We start from the raw sequence: 25113 nt of genomic DNA on the forward strand, positions 1-25113 counted from the left end.
TTTTAGTATCACCAGTTGACAAAAATGATTAGTTACGATAGAAAATATTTACTTTTCTATTGGCCAAGGACAAGTACTGTATTAAATTATATGTTGTTGCTGTTCAGTCATTTCTGACTTTTTGTGACCCCATTTAGGGTTTTCTTGGCAAAAATACTGAAGTGGTTTGCCACTTCCTTTTCCAGCTGTGTGGGTCAGAGACCACCGACTCAAATAAAAATCAGAGACTTCTCAAGGTAGAAGCAAAGCAGCAAGATTTTATTATGATCTTGCAAGAAAGGGCATCTCCTCTCTGATAAGTAATCAGGGGAGTGAGGCAATTGCAGAAAGCAAAAATAGAGATTATATAGCCCTTTCCAACTGCTGTCAGTCTAGCAAAATCTTCATTTTAAATCTTTGTAATCAATTAAAGTGGATTTGATATGTCATAGAAAATGTAGGAACCTCCACAATAACTTTCATGCCTGTTTCTACAATTGCCACTGCTTGCGTTTAGGCCCTTATTACTTGTAGATGTCTCCTAAGTGGTCCCTACCTCCAGTCTCTTGGCCCTTCAAGCTAACCTACCCACAGTCGGATTAATCTTTCTAAGTCTATCATTAATCATTTTACAACAGTGCTTCAAGCCTTTGTGTTGCTTACTGAGTAAAGTCCAAATTCCTTAGCCTGGCATTAAGACTCTTCATCACAGCTTTATCTTTCACTACTCTCATTTCCCTACTCTACTCTAGTCAAACTGGATTATTCACTGCTCCTCAAACACACCCCATGCATTTCTACCTCAAAACCTTTGTTCATGCATTTGCCTGGAATGTTCTCCGTCCATCTTTCACCTGTTAAACTCTCACCTATTCCAAAGGCTGAGCTCAAGCTCTGTCTCTTCCATGAAGTTTTTTTTTCTAATGCCTCCAACTGAATGTGATCTCTCTGTCTTCAATATTCCCCTTGAAATTAATTTTTTCTTTTACAGTGCATATCCATCATGCCTCTGTCCTACTCTGTACTATGGATTTCATGTTGTGTCTTCACCGTTATATCATACAATGCTTACATTGTAGAGTAGGAAAAAGAACACTGATTTGGAGGCAGGAGAGCCAGGTATAAATCCTAGCTCTGAAACTTTACTTCTAGCTGTTGGCCCATGCCGTTATACCTCTTTGAGCCTTAGTTTCCACATTTGTAAAATGGGATGATAGTATTTGTACTTTTTACCTCACAGGTTTGTTGTGAAGAAGGGACTTTTGTAAATTGCAAAACCCTATATATGTTACAATAGGCAGGGACAGTGTCTTGCTCATTTTTGTGTCATCCTTATGTCTGATCCCCTGTATCACTTTTTGAGTCTTGGTTTTCCCAACTGTAAAATGGAAACAATAATACTTGTCCTATCTATCTCACAGATCTGTTGTGAGGAGACTTATTTGTAAATTGAAAAGCACTATATAAATTTAAGCTATTACTATCTGCAGCAGGGACAGTGTCTTATTCATTTTGGTATCTTCTGTGGGTTGCTAGCATAGCATGCAGTGTAATGTTTGTTGAATTAAATTTGTTTTCCATCACATGATCCTCTAAATTTAGTGATGTGGAAATATTGTTAAGGTTGTCTTTTCCCTGAACGTATAAAATGAGTTAAAGACAGAAGTGAGTTAAAGAAAACCAACATTTGTGGTCTCGCCTATTTCTTTTGGCAACATTTTTTGTAACAGAACTAGATATGCTGTTTCTTCCATGAAAGCGAGGGAACTCTAAAAGGGATGGTCCGTTGAGTTAAGTTTTAAGGACCTAATTCTCAAATCTCAGTTAATTATTTTAGACCTTTTGTGATATTATAGTTGCAAGATATTAGAATATTTCTACTAAAATGTTATTTCTCTTACTCTATAATGTAATAATATGATATAGTGTTGAAGATATGACATCTTTAGGGGGAACCAGTGACTCCATCGTGCATTATTACTGGTTTGCCACACCCGTGCATACAGAAGCCATACCAGTTAAATAGAAAACCATTACAGTCAAAGTGCTATAATTCATATTGTGTAAATAGAATTACAAATGTTTGCAAAGGCTCTGCCTTCGTAGACTGTCCAGTGGTATGAGAAACAGGATGCAAGATAGCTGAACAGTCTGGAGTTTCTGGGTAGCAGGCGTATGTCCAGGAACACACTGTAGTCCAGCAAAGATTCAGTGTTCAGACAGGTCGGGGAAGTTTTGGGTAAGTGTCTGTACCTGGATCTTGGTGAGGGGGAGTGGAAGAAGAGGAGAAACTGGTAGTTCTTCTACATGTTGGAAGGAATAGGTGGAGCTGAGATAAGAGAGAAAAGATAACAATCTTAATACCTAAATTTTAATGAGAAGAATAGGAGACTGAAGTAATTACACAAGAAATAAAGATTATGAAAATAAGTATTTTGGTGGAAAATGGCTAACAATGGGAAGAAATTTAACAACCTTAAAAGCATTTTTTTGTGAAATCTCTAATGTGTGTGTGTGTGTGTGTGTGTGTGTGTGTGTGTGAGTGTGTGTGTGTGTGTGTGTGTGTGTGTAGGTAGAAAGGTAGAAGTGTTGAAGATGGGGTAGTATTATTCCCTGAGCTTCATGTGGGTTATCTGTGGAGGAGACATGGGAGTAAGAAAAAGTAAGACATCCTAAAGCAATTGGGATTTCAAAGTATTTTGGAGAACAAAACCATCTTATATAAATGCATAATTATAACTAACTAGAAACGGCCATTCTGGTTAAAAAAGAAAGTATTTCCAAATAAAGAAAATAGGACTTTATTTTGCATGATATTTAGCAACACGGTACAAAGGTCAATAACCTTCTTGGAAGAATATCAAGAAAAGTAGAAGGTAGACCAATTATATTTTTTTCTAGTCACTCAGTTACTAAAGTCTCTATCTCACTTCTCTCCTTCCCTCAGGAGTCAAACCTAGAACTTGAACCTCATTAGAACTGAATTAGAAGTGATGATGATGAATTTTTCTACCATCTGGAACATGTGCAAAGGCTTGCTGACCCTTAATTTTATAGTTCACAGTGAAGTGGGAAAAAAAGAATTCTGCATGCAAGATTTAGCTTGAAATACATAGATTTATGTCTCATGAGAATTTATCAACCTAAAAAAACCCCAACAGAGTAGAGTAATAGAAATTATACTAACATAGAACTTTACAGTTTGCAAAATGCTTTGTGTTATTCTAACACATTATTCTAGGCTTTACCATTAACAAGTGCTTTGTAATCTCATTTGATCTTTTCACAAACCCTGTGAGGTTGGTAACAAAAGTATTATCCACACTTTACAGATGAGGAAACTGAGGATAAATGTCTTGCTTAAGATCACACAGATTGTCAGTGGTGGATACAAGATATTTGCCTATATCTTCTGAATCCATATCTGAGGCAAATTCCATTATCTTTGGACATGCATGAATTTTCACAGAATTCAAAATAAGAAGTATAACAAATCCAAGGATATATATCGCATTGGGAGACTCTCACTGACTGGGGATGAGAAAGGGGAGAAGTTGGACCTACTTGCAGATGATTATGTCAAGGGTTTTATTTTTTAGTCTCTTTCATCACACCCATCCCTTCTCTAGCCTTTTTCTCCTTCCCTTATTTCTGTTTCTATTCCTGTTCACTGATGCTTTTACTAGTAACACTCTAGGGCTATTATCCTGTTGTGGGTAAGTCATTTAACCACTCTGACTTTCCACTTCCTCATCTGTGTAAAATGAAGATAATAGTAACCATGCTAGCTGCTATTTCATGGGGTCATTGTGAGGAAAATATTTTGTAAGTCATAAATCCCCATGAGAACTGAGTTATTATTATTATTTTATATCTTTGAGCTTTTTATTCTGATCAATTCATAGAATACTTATTAAATTAAAAAACAACTTCCTTCTCTTTCACAGTAATTTACATATTTCATATATAGTATGTATATACATATGTACATATATGTATGTACATGCGCATGCATGCCCTAGCTTAACTTTTTGTTGTGTTTGTCCTTCATTGCCAAAGAAGACCATGCCATCAAAGAAATAATGATATGACTTGCACTTGACTTTGTTTTGGGTGAGGGAGAGCTGTGCAGGTCACCAGCTTCACTTCTCCCCCAGAGCCATCTGAATCTAGTGACCAGATATTCATCAGGATGACTGCAGATGACTCAGGATGGAGATGACCTAGCTTAGCTAAGGTCTCCAAGGCAGGGGATTGTTTCTTTAAGATTCCTTTAGAATCTTTAGCGTAGTGCACATAGTTGGTTATTATTAAACACTATGGAATCTGCTTTCTCAGTCTTTTGATATACTTAGAATGCTAACATTCTTCTTGTATTTTTGTATTTTGAAGGTAAACTACTGAGTTTTTCATTATGTCTGATGGGGACTATGATTATCTCATCAAGTTTTTAGCCTTGGGTGACTCTGGAGTTGGGAAGACCAGCTTACTTTACCAGTATACAGATGGCAAATTTAACTCCAAATTTATCACAACGGTGGGCATTGATTTCAGGGAAAAGAGAGTGGTAAGTTCCCAATCCTCGTCGGTGATTTAAAAACACTATCTCTGAGTAAACATTTAGGATTTGCTTGCATTTCTTATTGACTTTGGAGACATGGGGAGAGGGTAGAGGTTGGCATCTAAAAGGTAAAAGAAGTCAAAGTAATAAATTCATCTCATTTGACCTGCGCAAGACTATCAAAAAATCACCAAAGAGATTTTTAAAAAATCCATGACTATAGTCAAATGGACAAAAGTTAACAGTGTCTAATTGAAGAAACATGGGGATGGGACTCAAGATACTAAGATCCCACCACTAATTTATTCTGTGATGCTCAGCAAATCACTTTCTCTGAAACTCATTTTCCACAAATGTAAAATGAGGTGAAGGTGGTTTAAGTGGATGTTCCTTAAGGTACACGCCAATGCCAACATCTCTGAATCGTTTGCTTTTATTATGCACACTTTTTGGCCACTGTATCTGAAATGACAGGTCTGGCTTTGCTGAAGAAACCTTCATTAACATTTATGTGTTATTTATGAGAAATCATCACTAGAACAAAGCTTGACGATGTCAATACTACCATTCACAATAATGATATAAATAAATTTCAGGTAGTGGTTTTTTTTTTCAGTTACTCAGGGAGAGCCTCATCCTCAGAGGCTTCAGTACTATGAGGATGGGGATCCCGTTAATTAGTCCCCCATGACACTTTGTCAACAACAGCTATGTGGGCTATGTTCTGGTGGTGCAAGGCACCTATCAACTGTGGTGATGCCTTTTAAAGAGGTTCTTAGATTCTGCTTTACTAGAATGAGAGACCATGATAGCTTGCCCCTTGATTCCTTTTTCCCTAGGGTAAATAAGAATGTTTAAAAACAAAACAGATTAAAAGCAATTCAAATCCTATCATATTCCTATATTTTTTTTGTAAAAAAGAAAACAAACCCCACAGCCACCACCCTCACCTCCAAACTTATAGGGGGAGAGAAACAAAAGTCAACTCCAAACTCCTAGCTCAATGATATTTATTTTTGCCATTTAATACATAACATCCCAGGAAGGGAATAGGGTGGGGAAGAAAGCCCTTTCTTATCTCAAGTGGAGGACTTGGCTGTCTCCTTCCACTTGAGTCAGCAGGTTCATCATCTTTAAGGGAATCTCCACAAGCAAGAAACTTCTAATAAGGTGTCTGCTTTTGAGTGTCTGCTAGGGAGCACCTTCCCACCCCTATTTTCCCCCTCTCCCACCATGCACAGCTCCACAGAGTAAAGAGGAAGAATATTTACCATCCCTGTGCCTCATCTGAGGGATGAGGTGGTCAGGCTAGTTAGAAAGCTGAACTTTCAGTGGGGCTCTTCAGATGTGTCCTCAGGTATTATAAGATTTAAAATTGGGAAAGTGTCTTAAATATCATATAGTCCAACCATTTCATTTATGAGCGATGATGAGGCCTAAAGGAGATTAAGTGTCTTGCTCACAGTCTCACCCATGGTAAATATCAGAGCCAGGTTCTTAAACTCCAAATTCAGCATGCCACGCTCTCTCTCCCCAGTTCAATTAACTCTAAAACCTGTACAAAGCAACTTTTCTTTCTGCATTTAGAATTCTTCCACCGCCACTTTCTGGGGAATTTTTTTCTTTAGTTCTCTATGGATTTTCATCTCAGTTGCAAATAATGAGTCCATTTGAGAGCTTAATTTTACTTTAAAATTACAATCTTAGCTGGTCTCATTATTTGGTATTTAATGTTAACCTCACTGACTCTAAGGTAACCTCCTTTTAGTTAGAGTCCTTAATTGTTCAAATTTTCAAAGGAAACTGGATAGCCTTCAGATTTTGCTCTTGTTCCTGAAAATTGTTTGCTGTTCACTAAAGACTTGTTTTGTTTCCCAGTTTTACTTTGTGATGTTTACCTCTTCTAGGTATACAGGGCCAATGGGCCAGACGGAGCAGTTGGCAGAGGCCAGAGAATCCACCTACAGTTATGGGACACAGCAGGGCAAGAGAGGTGAGGCCTGGAGTCATGTGCTAGCTATGAAAGCAGCAGCACAGAGCAAATAATGATTTACATACAATTACACGATCAGAAGAGAACTGGCCAGTTACCTGACATGCACCTGGGCAAGGAATGTACTGCGCAGACTGACATGAGAATGATGGTTTTGTTTTCCATAAGTCTAAAGGAAAAGTAATTTTTTCAGAATTTATTTTTTCTTATAAGCATTTTATGTTATTTCCCAAATACCTTTTCTTTAATTTCGTTTTGCCAATGGGGCTGTGTGTGCGTGTGTGTGTGTTTGAATAAATGTGTCTGCATCATTAAAATTCAACTGCTGAAAATTCCTACAAGTTCTAGGTGGATCAGAGTTCTCACTCTCAGAACCTAGAGACCCAACAGAAATGGTACCCGTAGCATCGATATGATGTTGCTTTCAGTTCAGTGCTGGCTTCTGTTATCTCTCTGAGCCTACTTGCCTAGGGTTTTACTGGATCTGAAAAACAGCTGTTTTTAACGTTGGAATGATGGTTATTTGAAATCAATATTCGAAGAAAAAAACCTTGCACATCTGGTTGAAAGACTTAAATTCACTTTGCACATGTTTCTTGAAGCCTGGTGGTTGAGAGGGGGAGCAGGAAAGGGGATGTGGCAGAGAACTGCACATTGCTCAAAGTCTTGGGAGAGAGAAGGAAGCAGGAGAAGGAAATAGGTGAGGTTAGTGACTGAGTCATTAGTACTCTGCACACTGTGATAGTAGTCCTTGGGAGAAGCTTGAATTTAGAGGCCAGAGGACACATTGTAACAGTGAGAAATAATGGAGAGACCAGGCTTAGACATGCTTGTTACCCATGTGACCACGAACAAGTCCCTTAACCTCTTTCTCTACCCCTCTGAACCTCTGTCTTCTCCTCTGTCAAATTGGTATGATATCTGTGTACCTCACAAAGACTCTGATGAGATTAAAATATGTAAGGGGCTTTAAACAACTTAGGACCCCCAAGGACGTAAACAGATGGGATGTGTTGTAATGTTAGCCCAAAGTTTTTACAACCATAATAATACCTAGCATATGTAAACAGTACTTTAAACGTTTGCAAAGCATTTTACATCTTATGTCATTTGATTCTCGCAACCTTTCAGGGAGGAAGGTGGTGTTATTATCCCGATTTTATAGATGAGGATACTGAGGCCAAGGCTAGCCCAGAGTCACAGATCTGTAATTGTCTAAGGCAAGATTTGAGTTTAGGTCTTCCCAAGTCCAGCTCTCTGTCCTCTAGTATATGGGAATATATGCCTATGATATTATACACATAAATACATTTAAAAGAAATGTGGTATGGTAGCTAGAAAGCTTGCCTCAGAGATAGGAAAGCTTGGGTTCAAGTCTTGACTGTGACTTATTGGCTGTGAGATCCTGGGCAAGTCACTTAGCCTCAGACAGCTATCCAGGACCATCAGCTTCAGAGGTATGTTGGTACAGGAAGCTCCTCACCAAGAGTTTCTTTTGCTGATGAAATCACAGGTCCAGTTAAAAAAAAATAAAAATATATACAAGTGTTTGTTTTACAATGTGACTAACATGGAAATATGTTTTGCATGACTGCATGTGTATAACCTCTATAAAATTTCTTGACATCTTAATGAGGGGGAAAGTGGAGGGAAGGAGAGATAAAAATTGGAACTCCAAAAATTTATAATTTATTTATTTTTCACTTTTCAACATTCACTTCCACAAGAATTTGAATTCCAAATTTTCTCCCCATCTCTCCCCACCCCCACCCCAGGACAGTGTGCACTTCATCCACCCCTTTCCCTAGTGTCCTCCCTTCTGTCTTCCCCTTCCATCCTGCTTCCCTCTGTTTTCCTGTAGGGCAAAATAGATTTCTATACCCCACTGCCTTTACATCTTATTTCCCAGTTGCAAGCAAAAACAATTTTTAACATTCATTTTTAAAGCTTTGAGGAACTCAAAATTTTTAAAAAGTCAATGTCAAAAATTGTTTTTACATGTAATTGAGGGGGAAATAAAATATTAAATAAAAAGTAAAAAGCAAGTACACACATCCGTGTTTGTTGCCTAATGATTCATGGCCCCATCATAAACATAGCAGGTTAAGTTATGGGCTTAGGAATTAGCTGTTGTTATCTCTATTAAGTAGACTGATTGGGTTGCCTCCCCTTTGTGTGGGAGAAGCTTTGTGACCAGATAAACAGCTAAACAAGTTTATATGAAGGATAATAAATGAATGCAACCTTGTTGTAATACTTTTGTGCATGACCATCTGAGTCTTATGTTTACAGGTATTACTGAAGGCAAATGATCTTCATGACAACATTGCAACTCCCATCGTTTAAAATAAGTGGCTGGTTTCCCATGAAGGGAGCACTAACTTCTTATTTTGCTTTTGTGTTTCTAGGTTTCGTAGCCTGACGACTGCATTCTTCCGAGATGCGATGGGTTTTCTTCTCCTTTTTGATCTGACCAATGAACAAAGTTTTCTCAATGTCCGAAACTGGTTAAGTAAGTAGTTTTTTCATCTCCCTTTATATTCTTTTTTTAAAAAAAATATATGACTTAGAGGAAGATGCTTATCTATGTTAACTCAATAATTAACCCAGTTTGTAACTTATAAAGCACTTATTTTCCCCATCTGACTTTGAACTTTTCTTCCTCTTTCCTCCCCTAGATAGAAAAATCATACAAATGTAAAGCTAGAAAGACTTTGAAAAATCATGTAATCTATGTTGCAGTTTTCGGGTAGGACTGAAACCTAAACCATGATAGAAAATAAGACTACAACTCATTTAAAAAAATTATCCAGAAGATTCCATATCTTCTGTTGTTTAGATTTCTTAGTACTGATGACTCTGAAAGTTAAACTCTGCTCATGCCGGATGTAGTTGAAACACTTATCAGTTTAGTTATTTGTTAGCTGTGATAGATGATTTTCTGGAGGAAGTAGCTGATGATATAGATTAAAATAAGTTTTGGGGGCAACTGACAAATTTTATCTTTCTGCTCTTCCTATTTCTTTTTATCCTGGCTAACTGAAAGCTAGGTGTATTTTTTTCTATTATTCTGATTTTAAATCAGAATTTTAAATTTTAAACTATTTTAAATAGTTGCTGATGAATATGCTGTAATTAAAAAAAAATCAATGTTGTTGTATTTTCTAATTTCTCCTTCCAAAAGGCATATAGTAGATAAAGAATAGACCTCGGGGTCAGGAAGGCATAGGTTCAAGTACTGCCTTTGGCATATATTGGATGTATGACCTCAGGCACAGTCATTTAAGCCTTTTAACGTCTCAGAAGACCAGTCAACCTCTCCAAGATTATAAATTGTGGAGCAGTGAATGATTTGCATTGGTAGAGGGAGCTTCCTCACTGGGACTTCTACACACCAATGACATTAGAGTTCTGAAACAAACAAGCAAACAAACATCCTGAGAAAACAAAAACCTCAAAAATATTTGCTGTGCATGAGTTTGTGGCATAGTAATAAGATTATTGGACAGCCAGGTGGCAAAGTGGTTAGAGTACAGGGTTTGGAATCAGGAAGACTCATCTTCATGAGTTCAAATCCAGCCTCAGACACTTACTAGTTGTATGACCCTGGGCAAGTCACCTAACCCTGTTTGCTTCAGGTTCCTCATCTGTAAAATGAGCAAGAGAAGGAAATGGCAAACTACTCCAGTATGTTTCCCAAGAAAATCTGAAATGCAGTCACCAAGAATCTGACACCACTGAAAACGACTGAACCACAACAGCAATAAAAGTACTAGAGTCAGAAGATGTGGGCTGACTCCTAAGTGTGACACTGTCTTTGTGATTCTGGGCAAGTCACCAACCCTCTCCAGACCTCCGTCTCCACTTAAAAATGGAGATAATTCTTAGGTGTGGGACATAAAGTGAAAGGGATCTTAGATCATTTAGAGGTGATACATTCAGTCAATATTTACCTATTATTGATTATTCAGAGGTGTACTGTTCCTGGCGTTGGAGTGGGATGGGATAGGGTGTGGGTGCATACTTTCTCTATCTGCCTTGTAGCCCTTTGCAAATAATGTTGGTTCCTTTTGGAATCAATCAATCAATCAATGAGTTGCCTATCAGATAGGCAGGATGAGGGTATTTGTGACATGAAATTCCTGACTTTAGCGAATCTGAACCAGTTCTGTCATGACTGATTACTCTGGGGTTTTCAGAGTCCAAAACAATAGATTTCTGGGTGCTTCAGAGAGTATCTGAAAGAGGTTCTCACCTCTGTCCCATCATAGATATGTTGTATATCCATATACTACATATATATATATATAAATGCATATATGTATGTAGTGTAATTTTCAAAAATCCTATAAAAATTTCTGATGTCAGTGTGTATAAATCTCAGTTAAGCTGGTTCAAATCCTGTTACTGTCTTTAGTGGAACTCGGGCATAGAAAGTTTGTTATCAGTTCTTAAAAATGGTAACTTCTTCAGAAGTATGTTGCAAATACCTGTATGACACATGACCTTATTAAACATTAAATTACAAAACAATAGAGTATTTGTATCCTTTATCAATCAATAAGGATTTGAACTGCTAGCACAACTGGGAAGTGTTAGATAAGGTTCTTGCCTAGAATGCCCTGACAGTCTAGCAGGAGGGACAAAATATGAACCCAAAACATGTAGTGATTGAAGACAGTTTTATAATAACATTGCATTCTGATATACAAAGGCAGGTTGGTATAGCTGATAAGAGTGTTGGGCTTGGTGACAGGAGGGTCTGGGTTCAAATCCTGCCTTAGCCAGTTACTAACTGTATGTACCATTATATGTCTCAAGAAATTATCTGGAACTTAACTAAGTCATAGATGGTCTGCAATCTGCCTTGGGTAGGCGGAGTTCCCACACTGAGAAAATCGTAGAACCTTTATATATTCTTCTGTGTTCAAAGTGCTACATTAATGAAACTGGAGGATATGAACACTGGAATGACACAAAAGGGGGAAGGGAATTTGAAAAGAGGTGGAAAGAGTACAAAGATAGAGAAAAAGAGAAGAAAAATAAGATAATAGGAGAGAAGAGAGGAAGAAAGAGAGCATTTTGGTTTGAAAGAAAATGTGGCAATAAAGGATTAAGAAAGTGTCTATGTCTTAAGACTGAAATTCTAGGGTTGGTAATTAAAAAAAAAAAACAACTTTGTTCCTTGGGAGGTTGTGATGCTTGGCTAGCTGACATTATTATTATGTGGTTTAGTTAGGTTTTCCCTTGTGTCTAGATGTAGGACAATACAACAACGAAAAACCCCTATAAGCTCAAGGGATAAAAATTGTAGTTCCTTTAGCTTTCTAGAATTCCTGAGGATTCTGTTTGACCCCATGGTTTATTTCATTGCTGTGACTGCTAATTCTCTCCCTTCCAGTGAAATCCTCTTGTTTATCCTAGACATACCCCAGTGGGAGAGATACATAGTGGGAAACAAGGAAATTCGGTGGAAAAAAATTCAGACAGAAATGGGTTAGATAGAAAGTAATTTTTATTTGATTGTTGTAGTAAAAACTTTGAGAATGAATACCAAAAAGCAGTTTTAAGTTGGAATGAACAGTAGTAGTAAAAATTGCTCTAGTCAGCACCTATTGTTTTCTAAATCATTTATTTAATAAAAGTATGAGTGAGCATAAATTTCTTGGTGTGTGTTGAGAGGAGAAAAGGAAGTCTGAAAAACTTTAAACCCTTCTTCATGCCATATTTGTAAGCTATAGGGTGTACTTACATAAAATTATTTTGTTCCTCATCTCCACCCCAGAATTTTACAATTTAATGAACTGTTAAGCATTAAGCTGTTTGCACTGCCATGTACCTATAACCATTTCTTGTGTTTATTTTTCTATTGATAGGCCAACTGCAAATGCATGCCTATTGTGAAAACCCAGATGTAGTGCTCTGCGGTAATAAAAGTGACTTGGAAGACCAGAGAGTAGTAAAAGAAGAGGAAGCCAGGGAACTTGCTGAAAAATATGGGTGAGCTTTTTTTTTTTTTTTGACAAGGGGAAAAGGAAACTGTTGGGTTTTTAAAAGGTGACTATTATCATATGAATTTGGAGGCTCAGTAAAGCCTGTTTTAATGTTGAACTTTGGAGACAACAGACTACATGTTTTAAGATCCTATTGAAGTGGATTTCGTAGAAGAAGGAAGTAGGCTCAAGTGATGTTCTGTTGCACCTTATTTTCTTAGTTAGTGAATCCCTGAAGAGAGGAGAATATTATGCCAGGGTAGAGCTGGGACAAAGTAATCCTTACTTTCGGGGACCTCTTGTCCCTATTTTTAGACTGTCCACAGCGTCCAAAAGGAGGCTGTAAACTGCTTCTGTTTTTCCCCTAGGGTATAAACAGGTAAGTATTCTGGAACTAGGGTACTTTCTATTCCTCTGGATCAAAGGAATCCCACCTTTTAGTAAAATGAGTCAACACTGGAAGCACAAGAACAGAGGGGTCGCAGTCAAGCCTCCCAACCGTCGTCTTGGCTTTATAGTCTCTGGACTTTAAGTCCAGAATGTCTTGCCTCTTAAATTACCTCCTGTTTACATCATATAGATCTCATTGGTCCATAGTTATACGCATGTTGTCTCCCCCGTTGGAATGTGAGCTTCTGGAGAACACATAGTGTCTTTCATACGGTGAATACTTAAATGCCAGTTGAGCCTAGGAGAGGAGAGTAGTTTGGGCAAAGTGTGCAGGATGTATGGAAGGGAGGAGATCTTGGAGAAAGGGAGAGTAGTTAGGAAGAGTCCTTGTTTGCTTAGGATGTGATGATGTGGTGGATAGGGCAGCAAAATATTTTCTGAGATTCTGGATTATCTTACTGAGTGGCCAGGGGTTTATGGATTAAATTTTAGAAGTATTGTCAATTACTGTTTGTGAAAGGACCTACGAAAAAGGAAATTTACTTTTCATTGATGAAGGTCATTACTTCATTCTTTGCTCAATTTATTCTTGGAAACAGAAGAAACTACATGAGGAAAGTGTGCCAAGAAGCTGTAGGAGATAAGGTTGGGTAAGAAGCATATGTTTAACCTGTGTAGGACTATGATTTTCTTTTTATAACTAGTTCTGTGATTTTATTGGTATAGAGAATTCTCTCTGCTAATACAGATTGGCACCTGCCCTGTAACTAGAATTGCCTGGAGGCACTAACAGATTAAATGACTTACCCAGGGTCACATAGTAAGTAGGAATCAGAGACAGGACTTGAACCCCCTTTTGTCTTCTGATTTTGAGGTTAGCTCTCAATCTACCACGTCAGATCACCTCATGTATGTTAGCTTATGGATTGTGGACTTTGTGCTGTAGGTAGTGGAGAGCCATTGAAGGGAGGAAGTGAGGAGGGAGTGATAGGAAATCAATGGTTTGTTTTCTTTTCAAAGGAAGATGAGTTTGGGGGCAGTGTTCCACATAGGTAAGAAGAATGAGAGACTGGAGACCAGAAGACCAGTCTGGAGGCTACTGTAGTAATATAGGCATGAAAAGATAAAGATTTAGATTAAGGGTAATGAGATATAAGAAAAGTCCATTGGATTTTGTAATTATGAAGTCATTAGTTGTAGTTTGAGTGATTTAAGTAGACTGGTGAAGGTGGTAGCCAAATTGAGAAGGATAAGGAGGAAATGGATGGTAACATTGAGGTTTAGGGGTGCTAGGACCCTGAATGATTTCAACCCAAGCCTTCTTTCAGCCAAAGAGAAACAGTTTATTAAAGATCCACCATATTGGGTAGACTCTTAAGGAATCTGAACATTTGTGATGCTTGTATTGACAAGCAGGTCAGACAGAATCTGAGCCCTTGTGACTAGGGCCAAATTGAATCTGAGCACCTTCATAGAGACAAGATGGACCTTATATAGAAAGACTGAGGGAGAAATCCAGGGATGGCCAAGTAGTCGGGGGAGGGGAGGGGACTAGAGGTTGAGCCTAGGGAAGATTTTGATGGGAATGACTGGTGTCCTGGGGTGACTACAGATCTAATCTAGAGAAGATCTTGATGGGAGTGACCAGTAGCCTGGAGAATGGAATGAAGGATGGGAACTAGCTGAACAGATTTGGGCATAATGATAAAAGATTTATGGCCTCAAAGGAATGCTACGTCTAGTGGGAACATCCAAGGACATTTCAAGGTGGGGTTTTCCAGGGTCCTTTAAACAAATGGGATCCAAACTCTTTTGGGGTAAGGGGCAAAGGTCTCAGCTCGGGCCTCCCCCCATCATTAGGAAACTAATGGGGGACTGGTTAACGAGGGCCCATTCCTGGAAGCAGGCTCCTCAAACCTCCTTTTGGGTCCCTTGAGCATGCTTGAGAGGATTGATATAGAGAAGTATATCTTGGGTAACACTGAGGGTAGCTATCAATCATTAAAATAGTTGAGATTAATTACTGAGGTTGGGGGTGTTGCAGAAGAAGAGAAGATGGGATTGGCTCTAGAGACTTAGGAGATCCAGAGTTATTGCTCTGGGGAAATAAATTATAAAGGGTTGGCAACAAGGAAAGAACAAGTAAAGTTTATATCATTGTTATTTTTTCTAAATCATGCTCCTTGCCCTCAGAAACTTATACTATTTTTTACTATTCTGAAAGTAGACATCAAAGTACCTTTTCTCAAAACAGTTTCAGTATAGTTCACCAAGAAGTAGTACTATATTAGCACCATCTTGTGGAGAGAAGTGAGTAGCGTAAAACTCCAGTATATGAAGACAGCTAATTCTTATAAATAAAAAGTGTGTAGTTGATTGAAGGCTTGAATTCTTAAGCTAGGCCAAACAATAATGAGATATTCAAGAAGAAAAAAGCCTGGAGTTTTTCTCTGAGGTGGTTTTGCATGTTTCCTAAACATTTTCCACTTACAGAATTGTAGAATAATTTTACTTATAGAATAAAATGCTTAAGATAAAATGCCATTATGTCCTCAGAAGATTCTAGAAATTATGCAGTAAGGCAATTGAATATGCATAATATCACTGAAGTTTTTATATAGGGCATTCCAAAAATATGAGTGCAGTTATAAGCTCTAATAGTTTAAAACTGCACTAAGACTTTTGGAATACTTTGTGTACTTGAGAACACGTAACACAACTCTTAATGGCAAGAATGAGATTAATTTAAATCCAGGGTGGGAGGGAGAAGAGTACTGTTCTCCAGACAGGGTTTGTTAGCCCTTTTTTGTGGGTCAGGGCCACCTTTGGCAAGCTGTTGAAACCTATGGATTCTTTTTCAAAATATTGTTTTCAAATAACTAAAGGAAATGTTAAATTTCATATGGGGGTTGGTAGAAATAAAGATGTAATTATTTTCCCATCAAAGTTTATGGACCTCTGAAATCTGTCCATGGACTCTTTGGGATCCTTAGACCCCAGTTAAGAACCTCTCATGGAGAGGAAATATGGTGGACATATTTCCATCCCCTCCATTTTGTCAGTAGGATCAATTGGTTTCTGTAAAAAACTAGAAAGAAGAAAATTTTGATTCTGCTTTTGAACACTGTCAGATGAAAATGTGAATTTCAAAAAAGTATCTGAAGACATAATAAATTCCCTCTTTGGTATAAATGAAGTAGGAAACCCAGAATGAAGAAAATTCAAGACTTTCTTCTTAGTATTCTTAAGTCAGAAGTTCTCTTTTCAAATACCATGAAGAGCTGCCAAATGAACATGATCAGTAATCAAATACTGTAAGCAACTCTGTGTGTGTGTGTGTGTGTGTGTGTGTGTGTGTGTGTGCATTTGTGTGTAAACTCTCAGTGGTTTCACTTCTGGATAGGAATATCAGAAAAAATGGGCTAAGAGCACGTAGTGCTTTTGTGGGTCACTGTAATAGTTTGCCTCTTTGCAACATCCACCTGCAGTTTCTACTTTTACTCTCCAGGACTGAGGAGAACAAGTCTGATACTTGAAATACAAATATCAGACGGATGCCCCCTAAGCCTTCTCCAGTCTAAACATCGCTAGTTTCTGACTTAAAAACAATTATTATTCCTAAGCTCATTACATTATTTACCCCAACAGAAAGTCTTTGAGCAAGTCTCTTTTTTGAGCTAGAATTTAAATAGGTAATAGACACGTGAAAGGATGAATTGGTGAATCACTCTCATGTTATGTACTCAATGATGGACAAATATGTAGGTTTTTCTTTTACACAGATTCATTAAAACAGAGTATACACACTGCAGAACATATGAATTATGGAAAGTCCTACATAATATGGGGAACAGGAAAATATTTCTGCAAAATAATACAATATGAAAGAAAGATGGGAGAAGATGGATAAATAGCTAAACATTTAAAAAGTACCCATTCTGTGGGTATCTGTGCAGTCCTTGTGTTATTCTTTATTTTTGCTACATAACTGACCCATCTCACATTCTATCCATATATATCTTGGATGATATATTTATGCCACTTCTTTCATATATGTTAACATTGTCAATATGTTGCTAGCTACTTGTGCCTACCACACATCTTTGGATCACTTGTGATCTTGATTGGAGACTGTAGTTTTTGATATATAGCACACCATATAGCAATCCTGGAAGAACACTGCTATTTAAAAAATGGGTTTTTGTTTTGAAAGAGTTGCTTGGGATCATTGGTAGTACCATTCTATTTCTCAGATTTAATCCATCCAGCTCTGTCCTGCCTCTTCAGTCATGGGTCCAGCTCACTGTCTGTCTTCAACACCTATCTAAGATAGATGCACTGAAGGACCAATTCAAGAAACTTCCATCCACTTACATAATATGACCTTTCTAGACAACAGGGATTCTTCACCCATTTAGTTTTTCTGTGTAGAACGTCAGACTAATTTCTAGTTTTAGGGGGCTTGATGCCCCATAATATCATGTGTAAGCAGTAACTTCTGGAGTTCACCATCTAAAGGAAATCCTCTTCTGTTTGAACACCGTGCAGGATATTGTCTCTGTCAGAAGTAAGCACATTTGGTGAACACATGTCTCTTTATGCTTTGCATAGTCACTGAATGGTTGAAGAAATGTCTCTCGGTTACACTCATCAAGGAGTCTTCTCTGGATCTCAATATGCACGTGAGAGACTTTAGATTGGAGTAAAAACTTTAAGGCTACATTTTGCTCAACTGAGTCAAATGTTATTTTTTTAATTAAAAAACCCCAAACCACTAGATCTTATATTCTTAGTCAATTATGTGACTGTGCAGATATGATCTACAGTATAAAATTATTCACAAGAGCCTGCTTGTTTCCTTCTCTTTTTCATGTGACTTCTGTCTATAGATCATTTTCATAAAAAAAAAAAAATGAGATGTGAGAAAGCACACATGGGTTAGGACTGTTCTCTTCCTTACCTTTTTGATGCTATCAGAATTGTTCACTATTCGTTCTTTTTTTTGGATTGCCTTGAAACTGAACCCCTCAATGCTTTCAAAATTGTGTCTCCTCAACATAGATTTCTTCTGGGTATTCTTGTCTGGTCCAGCTGTTTTTCTAGCTTCATTTTCTTTAGTGCCATTTACACTTCCTCATGTGACTGCAGGTGGACTAAAGTATTCAGTGCTTCTCTTATAGATGATGAAAATAGGTCATCACAGAAATATTGTCAGATGTTCCTTTTTCTGGCCTTTTGTTTTTTTACTAGTTTCATATGTAAATGTTTTTGGAATGACTTGGCTTAGTTGAGTTTTCTTTTCGCAGTTTTATGAGGTGATACCTCATAATACATAATCTTATTCCCCCTCCTTAACATTTAACAAATTAGCTAGCATTTTGCAAATGAGTTTATATTTTATACTTATATTGGTTGTCAGACCTTTCTCTCCCTTCAGTGTTTGTTAGTTAAAGCCATTTTTAAGCTCTTTTATCCACTGTGTTTTTCTATTAAATTCCTTTCATTACCAGTCTCATACTTTGAAATTGGTGCTGGCATTAGTTTATTTTCCATTTTTTGTCATTAGTATTTGATTTGACTAGTTTGGTATTGATTTTGACCTTTGCATTCTATGGTCTGACATATACATTTACTGAGAAGAGATGAATATATTGATGATCAGTTTATTTCCTATTACCTAAAATACATTTAATTTATTTTAAGAATTTTATTTAGAGCTTCCCACTGCCTTCTGACTGTCTTTTAAAAGAAAATCTTCATGACGTGACAGTTCTCCCTATCTCAGACGGTATTTGTAGTATATTTTCATCATTCTCTCCTGAATGCTCACTTTCCCACTGAAGTCACCAAGTGTTCACTTGGTTTGGAGGATCTTGTTAAGTTATTTGGGGAGTTTCTCTTCCACTTCATCTATTCTGTTGCAACAGATGTTGACACAATAGCTGCAACTATCCTCCCTGCAGATACAAGCTTGCCCAAAGGCAGGGAGATGCCAAAGCCACTTTCTTCAGTAGCCACTGAATCTACATCAATCATGTATTTTTTTTGTCAGACATTTTTTACCAGATGGCTCATATAACAATCAACTGTTATTTTATTTTTGAGGGTGGAGCACAAAGGAAATCTAGGAGTATTTCAACTTATAAACAGAGAGGAAAATAACATGAAATAATATATTAAGAAATGCGAAGGATTTTGTTATTATTCACTTTTGCTGACTGCAAAAACCTTTGAATCCAAAATTCGAAAGCAAGAATGTATGAAGTACTATTATAATAAAAACAATTAAGTTTTAATAGATTAAAGCTGCACTCAGTCTTTTGGGATACCCCAAATACCCCACAGAACAACCTCATTACTTTGAAGTCCTGCCTCCTAAGTACTAATTGCAAAGTTACTGCGTGGACTACAAAAACAATGCACTTAGAACTTGTTATTGGAAAGTCACTTTCAAATATTCCTAAACATGGTACATTTTCTACTGCCACGGAAATGTAGTCTGAAATTCTGCTCAATGTCTTTCTTTTGAAATACTGGATAACACTTTTAAAAATCTTACTTTGATTCCCTTCTTTCAAAAACATTGCTTGCATTTCTTAGTAAGGAGCTAATTTTTCTGTACTCCTTAAAAAACCTCCACCATGGGACATTAGGCTATTCAGCCTTCCCACCCTTCGCCTCTTTGCTTCTGGCTCCTTCATCTTCTGCATCATGTGAAAGACTTTGCCATATGCATGGGAAGGCACAAAATGAAAAAAGAATGTTTGGGTAAAATTTCCCTTTTTAGAAATTCATGAAGAAAAGAAAGAGAAAAAGAATCAGAAATTGTTGCTGAGAGCTCAGAAAATGAGAATAATTAAATTAACTTTACATGTGGACTAAGTTATATCTGATGAGGTTCCATCTTCCTGACATTCTTTCCCCTTCTATCACTTTTCCCCACCCATTGATTTTCTGAAAATGAATGTTTTCTGTATTATCGTGACATGGTAGAAGATCCCAGTTGAGAAAATAGAATGACTTTCTTCATTTTACAAAAGACAGTAAGGAAACAGGCAACCTGGGTCATTCTCATTCTGTTCTGCTTTTTTACTAGCAGAGTAACCTTGGACAAATAAACTGTGTGGACCTCAGTTGCCATCTAGAAATAATGCCATAGCAAGCTAAAACATCACTGGGATGAATCTCTTTGGATCACTGTCAGTTTTAAATTCTGCGATTCCATAATAATAAAATTTCCTATGTTCTAAGATTTTGCCCCTCTTCTCACAAAGGATAATAGTCCATAAAACTCCATATTGAATATAACAAAAAGATGCTAAATTCCTTGAAGTGTGATAGTTGGTAGATACATTTATAACAAAAAATAAAGATACGTAAAATGAATTTGTAATAATTATCTGACTTATTTGATAATGTATTATTTGAATATACCACACTGCTGTTTGGCAGGGTAGGAAGAACATGGGATTTGGAATGAGAAGCAGAACTGAAACTGGTTGAAACATTCATTTTAGGGGTAGTGAAGACAGTCACATTGTTGGTGCATTGGGTAGCTCATGCCCCACTGCAGCCTGGCTCTTGCCCCTATAGGGGTTGGTTGGCCTGTGTAATGGAAAGATTTCTAAGCTAATAAAATAACTTTAGATCTTTAAAGGCTACTAACAGATTAAATAGTGTCCATATTTATATCTTTATAATTTGTTTTAATACTACTCCTTTCCGTGCCCCCAAAAATGGGTTGGGGAAAGAAAAAAATTTTTGCATGTTTTTCAGAATCCCAACAAGTTTTACATCTCTTTTTATGTGTGCAAAGTGGATTATCTAAGTTTTTGAAATAATGAAATTTATTTTCATTTATTTTATTGCTTCTTTGAAAGAAACCATCTGGGTAAAATTTATAGGTAGCTTGGTGGCACAGTGAATAGAAAGCTGGGCCTTGGAGTCAAGATTACCTTAGTTCACATTCAGCCTCAGACACTTATTAGCTGTGTGACCCTGAGCAAATCACTTAACCCTGTTTGCCTCACTTTCCTAAAGTGTAAGATGGGGATAACAGTAGCATCTGCCTTGCAGTTATAGCGAGGTTCACATGAGATAGTAATTGAAAAACACTTAGCATAGTGCCTGGCACATAGTAAGCATGATATAAATGTCAGCCATCATAATTATTGTTGCTGTTGTGATACCTGTGCTGTGTTTATATGCAAAATTGAGTAATAAAATGGAAAATGGAGATCGTCTGAGAACCAGGTGGCATTAACCCAAGTGTGCTCTATTTTCCAGAATCCCATACTTTGAAACCAGTGCCGCCAATGGCACCAACATAAGTAAGGCAATTGAGATGCTCCTGGACCTGATCATGAAAAGAATGGAGCGGTGCGTGGACAAGTCCTGGATCCCTGAAGGAGTAGTTCGATCTAATGGCCACAACTCTACTGAGCATTTAGATGGAAACAAAGAAAAGGGTGGATGTGGCTGCTAAAAAGTAAAGTGAACTGAGTCAAGCAACCTGTGTATTTTTACATAATTTAAAAAATAGTTTCTATGTGGTACAGTTGCAGCTGAATGGATCTATATGAGTTATTATGAAACGAGAAAGTAGTATTTCCTAACTGATTTCACTGACTGCTGCTGGGTAATTAAAAAAAAATTCACCCTGGGATTTAATTGAAAAGTGTATGTATAAGGCTTATTCCATGATAGTCATTCATGCAGGGATTTTGTAGCAGTAACAATCAATATAACTGCATGTATTACTGGAAGATCCAATAATTAAATCATGGAATTTATGGCTAGAAGGAACTCTCAGAGATCTTCCAGTCCTGAAATATTTTCAAAGCTACTTACAGATACTTGGTATAGGGGCACTGAGTATGTCCAGTATGGCGGTGTTACGAGCAACTGAAAAAGTTATTTAGGGAATTCCTGAGACTGTATTTATAAAACCAAAACCAAGTATTCTACTATGTGTAAGCTATAGCTGTGAAGCTGATTTTTAAAAATTTCCAACTATACCATATATGAAACGATAAAATGCATCTATGTCACTTGAATGTTAAATTAGAAGGCACATACATATACAGACACACACATGTCCAGTTTGTTTCAAGTGGAAGAGGGGCAGTGACCTGGAGATACTTATAGAAATACAGTACAAAATGCTGCATCTTTGATTTCTCCAGTATTGTTCAGTGATATTATGAGGTAATTTGCATAATCTTAGCTCTGCTGTGATGGGAACTGGAAGTAATTTGCTCATCCTCACCCTAAACAAATAGCAAGTGCGTCTGAGCTAGGTCTGCTGAGGGGGGAAGCAAAGAGAATTTTTTGGACTTTTGCCCCAATTCCTGCCTCCAGTGAAACTCAGGTTGCTGTCCACCTTATAATACTTCCTTGTGTCTTAGTAGGACTATCTATATGCCAGGCTGTGTGACTGTGGGTTAAATGGACCAAGATCCCAAAGTCACTTATTTTAATATTTTGGGTATTGTCTCCATGTCATATAGGCAGTAAAATTGGTGCTTCTGGCTCTTCATTGTGTCTCCACCATGGAGAATGGCTGGCATAATTGTATTTTATGGGCCTAATTCTCTTTGGTTGACACAGTTATATTTAGCCAGCAAAAAAATTTTTTTTTATCATAGCTGGTGCTTTGCACTGAAATTATTTGTAAACAAGAAAACATTTTGAACAGTTTCCTTCAAATTTAGGTTAAATTCCTAACATTGGTCTGGTTGTCAACTGGTTATGCTTTAAATGAATTAATTTTAAGCCTGTAAACCAAGTAACCTTCCTTTTAAACCCTAGGCAGGATGTAGTTGATGTTTTCAAATTTTTTTCTTCTTTCTTTACTAGAAGAATCAAAGGAATTAAAGTCGATTTTGCAATTTTAGTGGAAGGTACATTTTTTGCTGCTTTTAAATTCTCAATTACTTTCCAATTCAGTATAAGAAATGATTAATAAGTATTTGTTTTGCAGCCCTTTTTTGTTAATGTCACTATGCACTTTGCATCTGGACATATAACTCCGATACCTTGCCAAAGTGTCTTTATACCAAATTTAAGGTTGTTTGCAGGTTCTTTTTAGGCATTTTCATAGCCATTTGTTTACAGAAATCAAAATTATTTCTTTCAGGGGAATAATATTTATTAAAAGTTTCACAAAAGAAATGTAAACTCCTTAGAAGATCTAGTGGCCAACTAGTCTGTGATAATATTTAATATACTTTAAAAATAAGATGTATTACATAGATTGTACAATATTTGGTTAAAATGAAGAAAATGAAATTATGAAAAAAATAATTACTTTTACAGAATAACTTTCTGGTGAATTTTTAAATGCAGTAAAATATAGAGCTTGCCTCTTGCTTTCTAAAGTATGATGTGCTTTTCTTTCCTGCTATAAATAATATTATAGATACTAAATTTTTATTCTGATTTACACCTGAAATGCTGAGAGCACTTCTTTCAGAAGTGGACAGGGGTGAGGGCTTGTGCATATACTGTATTTTGTATTGTTATAATGTGCAATTCCAAGGAATGGATTCTGAAATCACTGGGTCAAGGTCAGTTTACTCACCAGTGCCTTCTGAAGGTGCTATGGTAGAGTAAATCATGTTAGTATAAACCAGAATGCATATTGTAAGATAATTTGTATATTTTAAAATAGATCTATACATATATTATACTTGTATGTTGTGTATGTAACTTGCTGGCACATGTCTGGCATTGATTCCTCTCTCAAGGCAGGTTACATGTGGTCATACATGAATATTTAATTTTAAAGAACTACATACATAATTAGCTGCCCACTCCATTAGCCTTAAAGGAAAGTTAAGGTTTAAATGTCATGCAATTCTTTAAAAAGTGTTATGCGTCCGTCCACACAAGAGCCAAGTTTAGCTACCAAAATCAATGATGTCCATTTTCTTGGGGAGTCATTTGTTTAGGTTTGATATTAAAGTGCCATATTTTTGTCCTACAACATATTTTTCTATTTATAGTCATATAAAAAGTCAAATGTATCTTTGATGAAACAGCTTTAACCTTGTGTCACTTATTATGCATAATTAAAAAAGGTCTATCAAGTTTATATGTGAATTTGATTTTATTTCTAGTTGTACTTAATTTTAATTAAGGGTTCAGAGTATTCCTTGGAAAGGAACCTTCTCTTTTAGTTTTATTGAAACATGCCAGTCTCAAGGTGACAACTCTTATGTTCATGGAATACCAGATGGGTGGCCAGGCATTACATTTAGGACAGAATAATCTAAATTTTTTTATACGTCTCCAAATCAAGAAAGTCACTGTGGTCTGGTCCCCTAAAATGTTGACCAGAAAGGTCCACAAAATGATAGGCATAATAAGGAGAAGTTATTAGAGAAAGCAAAGAAAACAGTACACCTGACTTGTCACAAAACTATATTTCATGCATATCTGGATTACTGTGTCTAATTCTGATTGGACTTCTAAGAAAAATGTAATGGAGATAAAGAGGGCTGAGAAAGGAATAGTAAAAACCTGGGATTTATAGCAACTCTGAGATGCAGAGTACTGTGACAGCTGATGAGAATCCAAAGCTGAAAACACAGTTCTTACCCTCAATAATTCAAGTAGGGAGGATTACAACATGTACACAAGGAATCATGCCAGAATGTAAAATAGGAGAGCAACAAAAGAGAGTTTCAGGCAACATAATCTGGGAGAATCTAGAAGATGATTATTTTAAGCAGGTATGAGCTGGGAAAGCTTCTTGGAAGGGGTTGCACCTGGGCTTGTCTTTGAAGAGAGAAGGGAAAATGTAAGATATTACTGGAGTAGAATGAGTAAGACTTGGCAACTGAATGAATATGAAGGATGAAGGGAGAGTTGATGATGATCCTTAGGATTTGAACCTGGGTGACAAAGTAAGATTCTGCCCTTGACAGAAATAGAGAAGTTAAGAAGGAGATGGATGGGAAAACATAATGAGTTCTATTTGAGGTGTATTGAGTTGAATATACCTAGAGTATATACAGCTCTAAATATCCAGCAGGCAGTTGATGATGTGAGATTGGAACTTGGGGGAGAGATTATGGCTTGATTTATTTAGATCTGGGCAGCATCTGCATAAAGAGGGCCATTAAAGCCCATGGGAACTGACCAGATGAGAATACATGGAAGGAAAAGAGACACCCCAGTACAACGACTTGGGT

At 37.0% G+C, this 25113-nt stretch overlaps 1 protein-coding gene across 3 annotated transcripts in view; it reads left to right on the top strand.

The window, feature by feature from the left end:
* The window catches only part of RAB27A (RAB27A, member RAS oncogene family), a 92913-nt gene extending 68902 nt beyond the window's left edge, over positions 1 to 24011 (top strand). For all 3 annotated transcript variants that reach the window (XM_072616036.1, XM_072616045.1, XM_072616055.1), the window contains 5 exons: positions 4372 to 4546; positions 6448 to 6533; positions 8942 to 9045; positions 12410 to 12533; positions 21203 to 24011. In XM_072616036.1, the coding sequence (XP_072472137.1) occupies positions 4394 to 4546; positions 6448 to 6533; positions 8942 to 9045; positions 12410 to 12533; positions 21203 to 21401 (666 nt within the window). In that variant the 5' untranslated portion in view covers positions 4372 to 4393 and the 3' untranslated portion in view covers positions 21402 to 24011. The remainder of the gene's footprint in view (positions 1 to 4371; positions 4547 to 6447; positions 6534 to 8941; positions 9046 to 12409; positions 12534 to 21202) is intronic.
* Positions 24012 to 25113: the final 1102 nt, after the last annotated feature.

The sequence above is a fragment of the Notamacropus eugenii genome, chromosome 1, assembly GCF_028372415.1.
Source record: "Notamacropus eugenii isolate mMacEug1 chromosome 1, mMacEug1.pri_v2, whole genome shotgun sequence".
In the NCBI taxonomy this organism is placed as follows: domain Eukaryota; kingdom Metazoa; phylum Chordata; class Mammalia; order Diprotodontia; family Macropodidae; genus Notamacropus; species Notamacropus eugenii.